Source organism: Asterias rubens, chromosome 11 (genome assembly GCF_902459465.1).
Source record: "Asterias rubens chromosome 11, eAstRub1.3, whole genome shotgun sequence".
Lineage (NCBI taxonomy): Eukaryota > Metazoa > Echinodermata > Asteroidea > Forcipulatida > Asteriidae > Asterias > Asterias rubens.
The window spans coordinates 803,765-818,530 of NC_047072.1; the positions used below are offsets into that span (position 1 = coordinate 803,765).

Consider the following 14,766-nt stretch of genomic DNA (forward strand, 5'->3'; position numbering starts at 1 on the left):
GATCGCCAACGTTGGACGTCCCAATGCCCTTAGACACACCGTAGTTGCTTGTGCTTTCGCAGCAGGTGATACCAGCAACAACCTCAAGATTGGTCTCCTGCGCTTCTGTCAACAAGTTGCTGAGCTGCAGTCCTGCACTTGGAAGAGCCACAACATCAGACTCTTCATGTTCGGGGACTATGAGTATCTCTGCCGAGTGTATGGAATCACCGGGGCTTCAGGTAAATTCAGTTTTGTTTTTCGAAGTTCAAAAAAGCAAAATGTAGACGTATGTTCATTTTATTTTTTTCTTGTATTGAATAGGGCGACACTGCTGTCTTTATTGTGACATCACAAAAGAGGACATGCGCCAGCCCCGGGAGGAACGGACACCATCCAGGCAGAGGACTCTACAGACCCTGGACGACGACCTCCGCAGATTCAACGATGATGGCAGTAATCTCTCCAAGGCCAAACTCTTCAACAACGTGATCAGAGAGCCAATGTTTAGGATCCCGCTGACACAGGTAAACAATTTGCTAACTGTATTTAGCGCTTATAACAATTTTGTTTTTTAATTCAATGCACGTCAATGCAAATGAAGTTACAAGTTAGTTTGTTTCTTACTTATTACAGGTTTGCCCCCCCGGACTTCACATCAGTCTGGGGTTATACCTCAAGCATTTTAATAGCTTTGAAGGGGCATGTCATGACCTTGACATGCAAGTGGCGGCTGTGTTAGCGTTGCAAGATGAACATCGCACCGAGGAAGACAATCCAGCACTTGGCTCCTGCTTCAAGAGTGTCGTCTCCGTGTTGAAGAGGGCCCGGCAACTAGATCTGCAGGCAGAGGCCTTGGATGAGGAATTCCGTCAGAAAGAAGAAGACCTTGCGGACACCATCATGTCATCTGTGGAGGGAAGTGCAGATCTTCAAGCTTACATCACTGAAACAACTGCACTGCGAAAGCAACAACAACATCTGGTAAGTTTTCATAACATAAAATGTAAAACTGTCTGAGGGTTTGCTGGTAGAAATCTTTCCTTAAAATATTACTTGCAATATTCCTTAAAAAAAAATTTCATCTCCCGATGTCACACAAATTTATTTCTTGGGAGACTTAGGTTATCTTTGCATTTACATCATACATTGCCTAAGAAGTAATATTTCAACGGTTTCTACCTTCAAACCGTGTTGTTTAATGTAAACCTGTGGATATTGTTTTGTGTCACTACAAAAAGTACACAAAACCCAATCATTTCTATTCACTATATTGCCCATGTTATTAATTTTGTTCAGTTGGCGGAGGCAAAGGATCTTCGAGAAAAGGCAGCACTTAAGCCAGGTCAAGGTCCTCTAGCTGGGCAACTTGACATCGTTCTCCAGGATTTCCGGGTGCAGCGACAAGCCTACCATGGGAAGAGTTTTGTTGGCAATCATGTCCACAAATGTTGCAAGGTATACAAATTTTATAAGACATTGTGACAAATAACAAGTATGACTAATAACAATTATAACTGATAAGTATTTTAGAGCTAAAATATTTTACCTATCTTATATATAATGCAGGAAGAAAACATCAAACTCCTAACCGACGCAGTAGTCAACAAAACCCGAGATCTTTGTCCTTCCCTGGTGGGTGAAGCAAGAACAGTCGCTGCAAAGTATGCCAAACTCTTCCAGCTGTTTGGCACTTGTCACCGGACGTTTAACACTTCATCGGTCCTGGATGGCCCAGCCGTAGATGCATTAAGCCAGGACATTAAGAACTACCTGGCTTACTTTCGAGCCACTTTTCCATCTGAGAGTGTGCCGCCGAAGATGCATCTACTAGAGGACCATGTCATCTCCTGGCTGCGACAGTGGCACTTCGGTCTTGGCTTCCACGGCGAGCAAGGAGGGGAGTCGGTCCACGCCCATCTCAACACCCTCCGGCGTGACGTCCGAGGACTGCATGAAGAAGTGGACATTCTGCAGTCTGTCATCCGGACTCACTGGGTCATGACCAGCCCTGCCCATGCACCACCTGCTGCCTTTTCAAAATAATTTCATTTTATTAATTTCCAAATCCCAAGGTTCAATCCATAAAGAACTGGTCACTTTTTTATGATGTGTAAATAATATATTTGTAAATGTACCTTAATCTTTGGTGTACGAGCCGCAATATTTTTGAGGGTCAAAATCAATTTAATCTGCGACTTATATGCCTAAGATTGTGGTACAAGAAACGGTGTAAGTATGTATCCTTTTGTTAAAATGTACATAAAATCATACGAATTCATGATGTGTAAATTATAAATTTGTAAATGCATCTTAATCTTTGGTGTACGAGCCGCAATATTTTTGAGGGTCAAAATCAATTTAATCCGCGGCTTATATGCCTAAGATTGTGGTACAAGAAACATGTGTAAGTATGTATCCTTTTGAAGAATTTTACATAAAATCATATGAATTCATGATGTGTAAATTACAAATTTGTAAATGGCCCTTAATCTTTAAGCGTATGATCCCAAAGATTTGAGGATCAAATTCAATTTCATCCGTGGCTTACAATGCCTAAAATTGTGGTACAAGAAACGTGTAAGTAAACAAACGTGTAAGTAAACAAACGTAAGTATTTCTCTTATATGCCCAAGAATGTGGTACAAAAAACAGGTCTAAGTATTTCTCCTATTAACAAAATGTACATAAACTCATAGGAATTCAGGGTGTGTAAATAATAATTTAAAAATGTACAGGTCTTAATCTTTGGGGTTTAAGCCGCATTGCTCTTTCACTTTTATTGAATTCTTTTAGGCAAGATTAATTTAGAGTGTAAGTGATTAATTTAGTTCTCAATTTATTATTTATGCACTTACCAGGTGATTAAGTAAACACTACATAGCTGTCCTCAGAGGTATTTTCTTTCACCGCAATCTGTAGAAGCTGACGGCCACTGAACTGGGGAGGGTGGGGGAAGGGGGTGGGGGGGGGGGGAGAGGTTAATTTTCAATTGAACGTCACATTATGTCACCGTGGTCCAGTGGTTAGATTGCAGGACCTGCAATCTCATGGTTGTTGGTCCATCCTACCAAGCTAACCGCTGATTTCACAATGACTAGAACAAATTGTCTTGTTTCTGAACTCACAATTTCTTAATTTGTGAAATTCATAAGCATCTATAGACAAACATAAATAATTAAAGCAGGTATTTAAAAATTGGCTCGTCAAACACACTAAAATCCTGGTTCATATACATCACACAAATTGCGAATGTGAAGTGATCTTTCCTTGTGTGTCAAAATTTTAAAAACAGCACAGGCCTACTTATTGGCCACCTAGTTCGCTTCAAAATATTGTAGGAAATAAATAAGTCTAAACAAAAAATTGTTTGAAAAAATACAATTTTAAAACAATATGTATGCATTTCTCTAAACATAGATAAAAATACACGTCAATTGTTTGTGCAAAAACAATAATCTAGTTTGAGCGTATAATTATCATAGATTGTCGCTAAGTTTCAAAATTAAGTTGTAGGGTTTTCCAGGTCTTTTTTTTTCTCAACATGAGTTTTTACCTGGTTTTTTACCCCACAAAGATGCAATCAGATGATGAAAATTGGAAGAAATATCAGTATGTACAATTGGGTATATTCTTTCCTAAATTCACCGAAAACAGTATTTAAAAATGTCAACAAACAGATCCCGTTCGTTTCCACATGGTTTTTATGATCAATCAACATGTTTTTTTCTCCTTCCATGATCCTTCAGCTTCTCACACGTGGGTCGTTTATTCTTACATGTAAAAAATACTAAAAATGCAACGAGGTTTAGTATAACAACTATATGATCTTGACGACTGATAACATTATTGGTGAATTATAATTTATTGTACGTCAGTATTGTGCATGGTCTTTCATCATTTATTGTCATTAAACTTGTATGGTGTATTCAATAAATTAAATAGCAGACAAATATTACCTGAAAGTGAAAGAATTGAGCCTCTCTCCACATGTTTTCTTAATAATCTTTTCCAATCCTTTGTGCATACATCGTGAGGTCGCGGTGTCAGATTACAATGCATTCAAGGAAGCTGTGTTGTGTGGTGGCACCCATGCTGGTTGCTGACCATGCACTGACCCATGGAGCAATCCATGACTGACCACACCAAGCACAGACTGCCGGACGAACAGAATCTTGGACAAATGTGCCGAGTTCTGGTTGAAAAATTGACTTTAAGGAAATCTAAACAATCCTATTTACGTATAAAATTACTATTTTGGTCAAAAAACTGCCAAAAAATGGCATATTCATGAACAAATTTTAAGTTGAAAAAAAAATTTAAGCTCTGTTCTACGGCGGACAGGATCGTTGCAATCATCCTCGTTCACAAAATGATAGATTATATACCCTCTCAAAAAAGCCGTTTTTTAAATATATGAAAAATCCTCCAAATAAGTATGAAAATCGTATTTTTACCACCATAATTACACCATTTTTGAAACGACGGTAAAATCTAAACACAGTAACTTGTGAATGAAAATTAAATCACAACGTAAACATCGAACAAGCCCCTACTAATGCATATTCATTAAAAAAGCTTAGACTCCACCTCTGCCTTCTTAAACCCGCCTCCAAGTCGATGAGTCATAACTTTGTTTTTAAGAAGAAAAAAATACATATGCATGAGGAGATAATGACCGCGTCATATGACGTATTTGCTGCGCGTGCGCGCATTCCTTTGCGGTTACAGCGGCTACGTGACCAGGGCCCAAGTTCATGGCTCTGCTTACCGTAAGCACAGAATCGGCGCTTACAAAAGCAGGAATTCTGTGCTTAAGGCAAGCGTACTTCACGGGTTAGCGGCGAATTTGGACTTCTGCGCGTGCGTACTTCACGTTATTAGGCATTCTACGCTTACAAGGCTAGCGCAGATATTCAGCGCTTGCACGTAAGCGGGGAATCACGGTGTTAAGCGCAGAATTCGGCGGTAAGCAGAGCCATCAAATTGGGCCCAGGTTATCTTTGTGAGCTACTTGGCTACAGATCAACTACTGCACTCTGCACTCGAAATCCTCTGGTTTTGTATCTTTACAGCAACAACTTGGCAAAACAAAATAGTATGGCAATCGCTCATTTAAAATATTTGCCCCTCTGCTTGTGGAATGGGCTGCCAATAGCTATTTGATCTGCTAATACCCTGGAATTGATGTGAACCTTGAAATCCCACCTTTTTTTAGAATCACTTTCAGTCTCCTGACGATGACTAGAGCAAGCTAGTCGAAACGTTGAGACCAATTTCAGAACTGACTCCGCGGCAGTACAGTTAATTACGATCCTATAAGCTAAAGTAGTAGTCCAGTCTAATTTCTATACCATCCGCCCTGGTAATAGTTAAAAAGCAGGACAGTTCTTTTCAGAACTGAGAAGTCTCCCGAACCTCCGATTATCTACTCCACGGCAGTAGAATAAAGCAAGACAGTTCCCTAACAACAACTCTACCTGGCAAGTAGATATACACATGGTGTTACCGCAAACCAAATATACATTGATACCTCACCATGCAATGCCTCAAATCCTATATAGAATCACTTTGTTATCAATTAATTATTGATATTTTTGTTGTTAATAATCAATCTGTATTTCTTAATAACTGATACATTTTTATTGTACAATGCTTATTGATGTCTATGTGACATGAAATAGTTTTTAAGTAATAAATATTATTATTATTATTGTTTAGGGTCGTGGTGGCAAGGGCTCCATCTACACCTGGGCCTCGGGTAACGGCGGTAATAACGGAGACGACTGCGGAGCGGACGGTTACGTCGGTAGCATCCACACCATCTCGGTTGGTTCCATTAACGACATGGGGGAGTCGGTTTACTTCATGGAGAAGTGCGCCTCAACGATGGCTGTCGTTCTGTCTGGAGGAATCAGTGACATCAAGGCCAACCGGGATTACAGTAAACCTCAAAATCTGGTGGTAAGTAGACGATGCATTTGCTTCTTGGTATTAATAATAAATAAAAGAAGAAGACTTGCGCATGAAACTAAATACAGAAAAAGGAAAGATTTGTCCCCCAAGAATTACATGTAGGTGTGAGGGGGACGACTAATATTGAAGTATTGGATTTAAGTGAAGACATGTAGTGGGCTTGCATTCAACAATTATTAAAGGAAGTGTCTGAAAAGTGGAGACAGTGGGAATGGTCATATTGGATCAGTTAAGTATTCCAGCATGTGCTCGACGACCGTTCTGTTGGAATGTTGTTGCATTGGTGAATAGTTTTGATTACCATTCTCTTGTTTTGATTTCATCCATCACAGATCACTACGGACATCCGTGATGGTTGCATTGATAATTTCATCGGGACCTCCAGTGCGGCCCCACTAGCAGCAGGTCTCTTTGCACTGGTTCTCCAAGCTAAGTAAGTTGACATCAGATTTTCTTTCAGATATACTCAATGATTACCAAGCTCTGTGGCATGTCGTGGGCCCAAGCCACATTAAGTGCACTGAATTCAGGAAGTTTGAATCCTCTACTTTTAATGATGGGTATAACACAATGGTTTAATAAGGGAATAAAAGGGTACAATGAGTTCTTACACGGCCGTTTAAAGCCGGCAGAGTCGAATTGCCATGTGATAAAGGCACGACCTTGCAAGGTTTTAAACGGTCGTTTAAGAACGAGTCACTACTCTTTTAATCCCATTCATAAATTTGCTAAAAAAATGTAAAAAAAATACAATGGGAGACTTTCTGGGACGATAGAGGGCAGCAGACTTACCGGGTAAATCCATTGTTCTCAGAATTATGCGCATGTTCAGAACTACGTAAACAATGGAAATTTACCCGGTATGTCTGCTGCCGCCTAGCGTTGGAAAGTCTCCTATTACAGACACTTTGACAGTTGAAAATTCGAGGTTTGAAATATTTTTTTCAAAAACTTTGTGAAGAGTCTGTTGAGCGGGGGTTGTGTGTACGCGCGCGCGCTTAGAAATAGATAATGCTCGCGCGCTCAGAAGTAGATTACGTGCCTAATAGCTATGAATTGCGTTCCGCGAGATAATCTTACGCGCCTGATACGCGGAAGCCATCCGGTTATAGACACTGGTCATTATCAACCGTTTGAACACCCCCCTGTGACCATGGTGACACGCTCTCTACCAATAGGAGTAGAGAAACTGTCTGGGGTATTTATGAATAGATGTTAATTTTGCATTGGGAATTATTAAATAAACCCATAGGCACAATATTCTCCCTACATCAATCTGATTGTTAACTTTTTTTCACAATAGGTAAACTCTCACTGGGTTTTTATAAATGCATAATGAAAAATAGGGCCTACAACTCCATATTAATACTTAAAACACTAATTGATGTTTCCCACAAAAGAACATCATTATACCAAAAGAGTTTAGTTCGACATGGCGTTAGGTTTTGGAATGGTCCATTTAAACTCAATTAAAACCAATTTTGTAAGATACAAGGAAAACAATAAACATGATAAATGTTAATCTTGGTCCCTGAGCAAGACACTTCACTATAATTGCTTCTCTCCACCCAGGTGTAAATGGGTACCTGTGAGGGCAGAGATGGTTCTTGTGACTGATTTAGCCGAGTAGCGCATTGTTGCACAGGCTGTATACTCCCACCAGGGAGCTGAGATGGTTTAAGGAGTGAGTTAAGGCCCAGTGACCAGGGGTTATAATGTGAAGCGCTTTGGGACGCCCTCCGGGTGTGAAAAGCGCTATATAGCATGTATAAAAACGGGTTATTATTATTATTATTATTATTATTATTATTATTATTATTAATAATAATAGTCATATTAATACTATCGTTTGTCTTTCTTCTGCAGCCCAAATCTGACCTGGCGTGATCTACAGCACATCGTTGTTCACGGATCCCACATTCCCAATGTGGAAGAGTCTGGCTGGCACATTAACGGCGCTGGCTTCCACACCAATGAGAAGTTTGGATTCGGGATGCTGGATGCCGGCAAGATGGTAGAGCTGGCTCTGACTTGGAGACTAGTCGGACCTCAGCAGACGTACTCGACCACACCGTCAAGATATCATAAGTGAGTTTTCAATGTTTCATTTCATTTCATTTCAAGACATTTAATTTCCGTTCCAACAGAGAAGAAAAACAAAAACAATGACAAAGAACAGTACTGAGGAGAATTGGTAGGCATGCCCATACAAACAAAAACACAAATGCACCTTTAATACATGAACATTCTAAGTATAGTGAGAGTTGTGAATTTAACTGACTTCAGAGGGATGCACTAGTCTTTTGTTCAAGGCGTTGTTGTTCAACTATCACGTTCCCCTGCTCAACTTTGCGCTGTGCACATTACTTTCAAACGATACCGAGGTCTGTTGGGGAAACTTCCATATACCCACCCCATAAGTTCTTGCTGAAGGGTTTGCGCGCATCAAAAATTGCCGGTGGAATAGTTGCGAACATGTGTAATAATAATAATATCGAAGTCTTATATAGCGCACGTATCTACCATAGAAGGTACTCAAGGCGCTGATTATGTACAAACTTTCAGAAAGATAGGTTATTGAAGTGATGAATTCTGAGACCCAATTATTTAGCACCTAATAAGGGTTTACAAGGTGCTACGGCGTATACAGCAGCCACAGCAAGGAAAACCTTGGCGAACCCCGTCTATTTTCGATAAGTACACTGGGTTCGTTTACATGCACATAACAAATGGGACCAACGGCTTTACCTCCCATCCGAAGGACGCAGCAGTGGTTAAATGTCTTGCTTAAGGACACAAGTGTCATGGCTGGGGATTTGAACACACGCTCTGCTGATCAGAAACACCAGAGTTTGAATTCAGTACTCTTAACCACTCAGCCACAACACTTCCATGTATGTACATATTTGTAGGCCCAACTCAACAAGAGCGTCTTTCACCAAGACTTGCACTGCACTAGCACTGTGGAACAAACTCCTTCTACATCAATCTTGGTAGTCTAGTTGGTAAGACACTGCTCTAGAATTGCAAGAGTCATGGGTGCGAATCCCACCCGAGTAAACTGCCTGTGAAATTTTGTTCACAGGACTCGGGGAAAGTACTGAGTATACAGTGCTAACACACATCTGTGTATGGGTAAAAACCAAAATTAATATTCTCCTTCTGGACAAACAAGCTTCACCCTCCATCAACTCATATAAGAGTCAGTTGAAAACAAGTCTTTTTCAGACAATGGAGGGCGCTTTGAGTCATTCAAGCAAACTTGTTATATTAATTTTGTTCATTATGTGAACATCCCTACCTCAAATGCTTATCTTTCGTTTGTCCTAACTTTCTTCTCTAGATCAATCCTTCAAGGAATGTCCACCGTAGTCTACATAGATATAAATTGCCCCATCACCAAACTGGAGCACACCATCGCCAAAATCTCATACCAAGCCCCCCGCCGTGGTGACGTCTCCCTGACGATCTGGTCCCCACAGGGCACCCCCTCTGAGCTCCTCTCGACCCGCAAGAACGACAACACCACTCAGTCAGTGGACGAGTTTCCTTTCATGTCCGTACGGAACTGGGGCGAGAACCCAAACGGGGTGTGGCGCCTGGAGGTAGAGCATCACCACACCCCACCCGGGGTCCAGACGCAGGAGGAGGACCTTCCTGATATTCCGAGGGGGAGTAGTAAGGTGGCTCGATTCACCAGCTTCCAGCTGGTGTTGTACGGGACTAATGATGATGCTGACCCGACAACAACTAACGGTGCGTTTCCAAAATGTTTCATTCAACTCTTTTTTCAAATAATTGCAGAAGAAATAATGGCTTTGGCCCAGTTTCATAGAGCTGCTTAAGCACAAAATTTTGCTAAAGCAAAAAAATCCTTGCTCAGTAATATCACATTACCGGACAAGACTACACTCAATTGTTATGCTAAGTAAACAACAGCTAAATACCAGTCACAAGCAATGTATAGGCCCCTATGGCATGACATTTTTGCCAGTAACATGTGAAAAATAAGCGAGCTATTTTCGTCCTCAAGCAAAATTTTTGCTTAAGCAGCTCTATGAAATTGGCCCCTGACGTTTCGGCCCTAGCAGAGTCTTTCTCAAAGACGGTAGGAGGGTTGACTGTGAACTGTGCACACATGTAGATGCAGTTGACATCATGATATCATATTTTATTAATCTATCATTCAAAACCATATAATATATCAATCAAACTACAGTGGATAATAATGAATGGTCAAAAAGTAGGAGGTTATTTGTATTAAACTTTTGTTATCAATTCAGAGGAAAACCCAGCCGTGAACCCTGACCTGACCGGGCATATTGAAGACAACGTGGTCGTTGACCTATATAACAAAGAGCAGCTAGATGATGAAGAGATCGTTATTGACAAGGATAATTTAGCCAAAGGATTAGAAGCACCTCCAAATACAAAACACAACTTGGACGATGAGGTAAAAATTATAATTTTTAATAAATATCTCTAAATATCTCTAAATTATTTTCATCATATAGTTAGGTGAGGTTATCGGTAGCACCATGGGAAAATGTTTTGTGAATAGTGTTGGTTCTGAAAAGAACAGGGCCCAATTACATAGAGCTGCTAAGCACGGAAATTTGCTTAGCATGAATTTTCTTTCTTGATGAAAACAGGATTACCAGCCAAATGTTCATTTGTTTCATATTGCTTGTTACTGGTATTTAGCTGTTGTTAGCTTAACTTGAAAATCACATCTCCATTCATAGTGTTGAGTAGGGATTCATGTCATAGCCGAAAACTTGATCTACAAAAGGTAACAAAACCCTTTAAAAATGTTCGTGCAATTTTCTTTCTTTTTCTTAACCCTAACAGGAGGATATCGACACTGGAGAATTTGACGGGATCTTGAAGGATCCCCAGGTTCGAGCTCTCCTCGAAGAAATATACATCAGCAAGAGAGCCGAGATGAGGCGAAGGTTCGAAGAGCGAAAGGAGACGAGGAGGAACGAGTTTGACGACCTGATGACCAATAGGGGCCAAGAGGAGAGGTCACATGATCAAGAGGTCAGGTCACATGGTCAGGTGAGGTCACATGAGCTGGATGAGTTGAGGAAGGATACGATTAAGGAATTGCAACGACTACTGAAGGAAAAAGATATACGATACTAGATTCTAATGGAATGGGGAACTTTGGGACACTACAGACACCAGGTCATCTTTTTTCCCTTGGTTTTTCTTTTACTTTGTTCTGAGTATGCCCACAATTTTTTAGAACTATAATTTTCACTGCCACTTAGTCCAACCAACTGACGTATTGACTTTGAAGATGACCTCACCAGACGGCGATTTCACCTAACTTATGATTAATCTTAGGACTTAGGACAAGTTAAGTTCTGTATCCATTGACGTTTGGACACATTGAACCAAGTTAGGGCGAGTTACTCGTCCTAACTCGAGATTAATCTTAGCATTTGGTGCCTAGAGCAGCTGCAAATGGCTGCAATATTTGACAAAATTTTGCAAAAAATTTTTCTATCTGTTCATTTACGAAGAAAGGACAGATGGCAAGTCTACTGCAGTTGAGCTACAGACATTGAGGGCGCTATCTTGTGGAGCCAGAAGTCTTTCCTGGTGTCACATTGGTAAAACGCCTCTGTGTATTGATAAGGTATTCACGGTCTACTTAATCAGAGTACCAGTCACACTGAGTTGTGGCTCGTTGTTTACTTACAATAATAATGATATTGATTATTAGGCTTACCATATAGCTCATTACACCCAAAAATAATCTCAATGCACTTCACATAACTATTACAAATAATACTGGTGATCAATTAAAACAATGATAGATTAACATAATAATAGTAGGCCTACTAATAAAACCTTATAAAGTGCACAAATCTACCAAAGGTGCTCATGGTACTCCATACAAACAATAACATACATTTAATAGATGTTAAATTTGCATCGGGGATAAAGAATATAAATTTTTGTGTTTTTTACCCATATACTTTTACCCATATACTTGCGATGTAAATGGGTAAAAAAAATTAATATTCTTTATCCCCGATGCAAATTTAGCATCTATTAAATCGTTTGCAGTACCCGCTGCTAAAACATAGGATTCGAACTGCCTCTAGCTACCGGGCAACCTCGGTAGTCTAGTTGGTAAGACACTGCTCTAGAATTGCAAGGGTCGTGGGTTCGAATCCCACCCGAGTAAAATGCCTGTGATTTTTTTCACAGGACTCGGGAAAGTACAGAGTATACAGTGCTACACACATCAATGTATATGGGTAAAAAAAACACAAATTATTAATAACATACATATTACCAAAATTGAAACGTACATGTATTCTTATACAATGATAAAATGCGCAATAAAATGATTTAAGACTCGGTTCACTCACATGTAGGGCATTTCTATTTTCGACAACAAATATTTATAATGTATGTTATTTATTACTGAGGGAACTGTACCACTTTGGGTTGCATGTAGGAATGTTGTTTTGTTTTGTTTTAGGTTTAAGGATAACTACGTATCTTTTAATTGAAGGGGTGCTTGATAAATTGGTGTTTTAGGGGTTGAGTAAATTTTTCATATGACATATTTTTATTGAAAATATGATTATGCATGAGAATATAATATATCGCAAGGATTTACTAGTTAAAGGCAGTGGACACTATTGGTAATTACTCAAAATAATTATTAGCATAAAACCTTTCTTGATTACGAGTTATGGGGAGAGGTTGATAGTATAATACATATTCAGAAACGGCTCCCTCTGAAGTAACGTAGTTTTCGAGAAAGAAGTAATTTTCTACGAATTTGATTTCGAGACCTCATATTTAGAATTTGAGGTCCCGAAATCAAGCATCTGAAAGCACACAACTTCGTGTGACAAGGGTGTTTTTTTTTTTTCATTATTATCTCGCAACTTCGACGACCGATTGAGCTCAAATTTTCACAGGTTTGATATTTCATGCATATGTTGAGATACACCAACTGTGAAGGCTAGTCTTTGACAATTACCAATAGTGTCCAGTGTCTTTAATTTAAAATGTAGTGCTAGATTTTCTTATAAATTCTTTGAATATAGGGTTTCACTTGATTAGGTATTATGTATATTCATTAACTATGCACACACATCTCTCAATATGAATGATTCATTATGCAAAATATGGATTCATTATGCAAATTTATTCACTTTTTAAATACTCATGATGATAAACAACTTAATGAGTCTCATTTGAATGTTGTTTTAAAACAACTTAGAAATTATAACTATTAGCTTTGATGCAATCCCACCATAATGCTAGTAGTTAATAGTACAGCTTATATATTATTCATTTTAAATTTACTCTAAAAAAATACTCTATTTTTTATATCGTCAGGATTAGTTGACTTGTCAGGTGGCAACTCATGAATAATTCAAATCATTGTGTAATGATTCATCCAATCAAATATCCTTAATTTAAATTTCCTTAATTATGCAAAGCTTAGCTATAATTCAGTTTACTCATTACCCTGTATTAAGTTAGAAACTCCATAACTTTGCATATCATGAATAAGTTAATTGTGCTGAATATTCATTGGTTCAAAGTTGGTCCAATCACTGGACCCGATTGTCATAATTCGTATTTATGTCCGTGCTCTTCACTTTGTAAAAACTCAAGTTCTATGCACGTAGGTATAATAAAATGGTGGTAAATAAACATTACTCTGGCTATAAAGCAAACGAAAACAATGGTTACCTGTGAACAGGCCGAGTGTGTTTTATTTCGCTTTTGAAATGTGTATTATACATGTACCAACATTTATTTGGTTTGTGGCAACACCATATTTGTATATCTACTTGACAGGTAGAGTTTGTTCTTAGAGAACTGTCTTGCTTTATTCTAATAATAATAATAATAATAATAATAATAATAATAATAATAATAATAATAATAATAATAATAATAATAATAATAATAATAATAATAATAATAATAATAATAATGGACACTTAATAAAGCGCCGGTATCCGCCGCAAGGCAGCGCTCATGGCGCTACTCTACAAAGGAACAACAAGCAATGAAAGTAGCAAACAACAAAAATAAGAAAATAAACTTAACAAAAAGCTTCTCTATGAAGATGAGTTTTTAAACTGTTCTTGAATGTGTTGAGCGATTTGGAGAGTTTCACAGTGTCCGGGAGTAGATTTATCAGATGTTCAAGAGACTTCTTAGTTCTGAAAAGGACTCTCCTGCTTTTTAACTACTACCAGCGGAAGGTATAGACAGTTGGCTTGGACTCACTACTTTAGCTTATAGGATCGTAATTAAAGGCAGTGGACACTATTGGTAATTACTCAAAATAATTTTTAGCATAAAAACTTACTTGGTAACGAGTAATGGAGAGCTGTTGATAGTATAAAACATTGTGAGAAACCAGTCCCTCTGAAGTAACGTAGTTTTCGAGAAAGAAGTAATTTTCCACGAATTTGATTTTGAGACCTCAGAATTAGATTTTTAGGTCTCGAAATCAACCATCTAAACGCACACAACTTCATGTGACAAGGGTGTTTTTTCCTTTCATTATTATCTCGCAAGTTCGATGACGGATTGAGCTCAAATTTTCACAGGTTTGTTATTTCATACATATGTTGAGATACACCAACTGTGAAGGCTAGTCTTTGACAATTACCAATAGTGTCCATGGTCTTTAAGCTTATAGGATTGTAATTAACTGCACGAGCGCAGAGTAAACTCTTAGTCTCAACAGTCAACGTTTCGACTAGCTTACTCTAGTCATCGTCAGGAGACTGGAGAGATGAGAGAGAAGTGGTC

The 14,766-nt window shown here is 38.8% G+C and overlaps 1 protein-coding gene across 4 annotated transcripts in view; it reads left to right on the top strand.

Moving 5' to 3' along the window:
• Positions 1 to 11,777, top strand: part of LOC117296479 (PC3-like endoprotease variant B) — a 35,538-nt gene extending 23,761 nt beyond the window's left edge. For 3 of the 4 annotated variants that reach the window (XM_033779429.1, XM_033779432.1, XM_033779431.1), the window contains 6 exons: positions 5,701 to 5,943; positions 6,288 to 6,388; positions 7,822 to 8,043; positions 9,299 to 9,711; positions 10,239 to 10,408; positions 10,807 to 11,777. In XM_033779429.1, the coding sequence (XP_033635320.1) occupies positions 5,701 to 5,943; positions 6,288 to 6,388; positions 7,822 to 8,043; positions 9,299 to 9,711; positions 10,239 to 10,408; positions 10,807 to 11,103 (1,446 nt within the window). In that variant the 3' untranslated portion in view covers positions 11,104 to 11,777. The remainder of the gene's footprint in view (positions 1 to 5,700; positions 5,944 to 6,287; positions 6,389 to 7,821; positions 8,044 to 9,298; positions 9,712 to 10,238; positions 10,409 to 10,806) is intronic. The other variant, XM_033779430.1, reaches the window with a different exon arrangement.
• Positions 11,778 to 14,766: the final 2,989 nt, after the last annotated feature.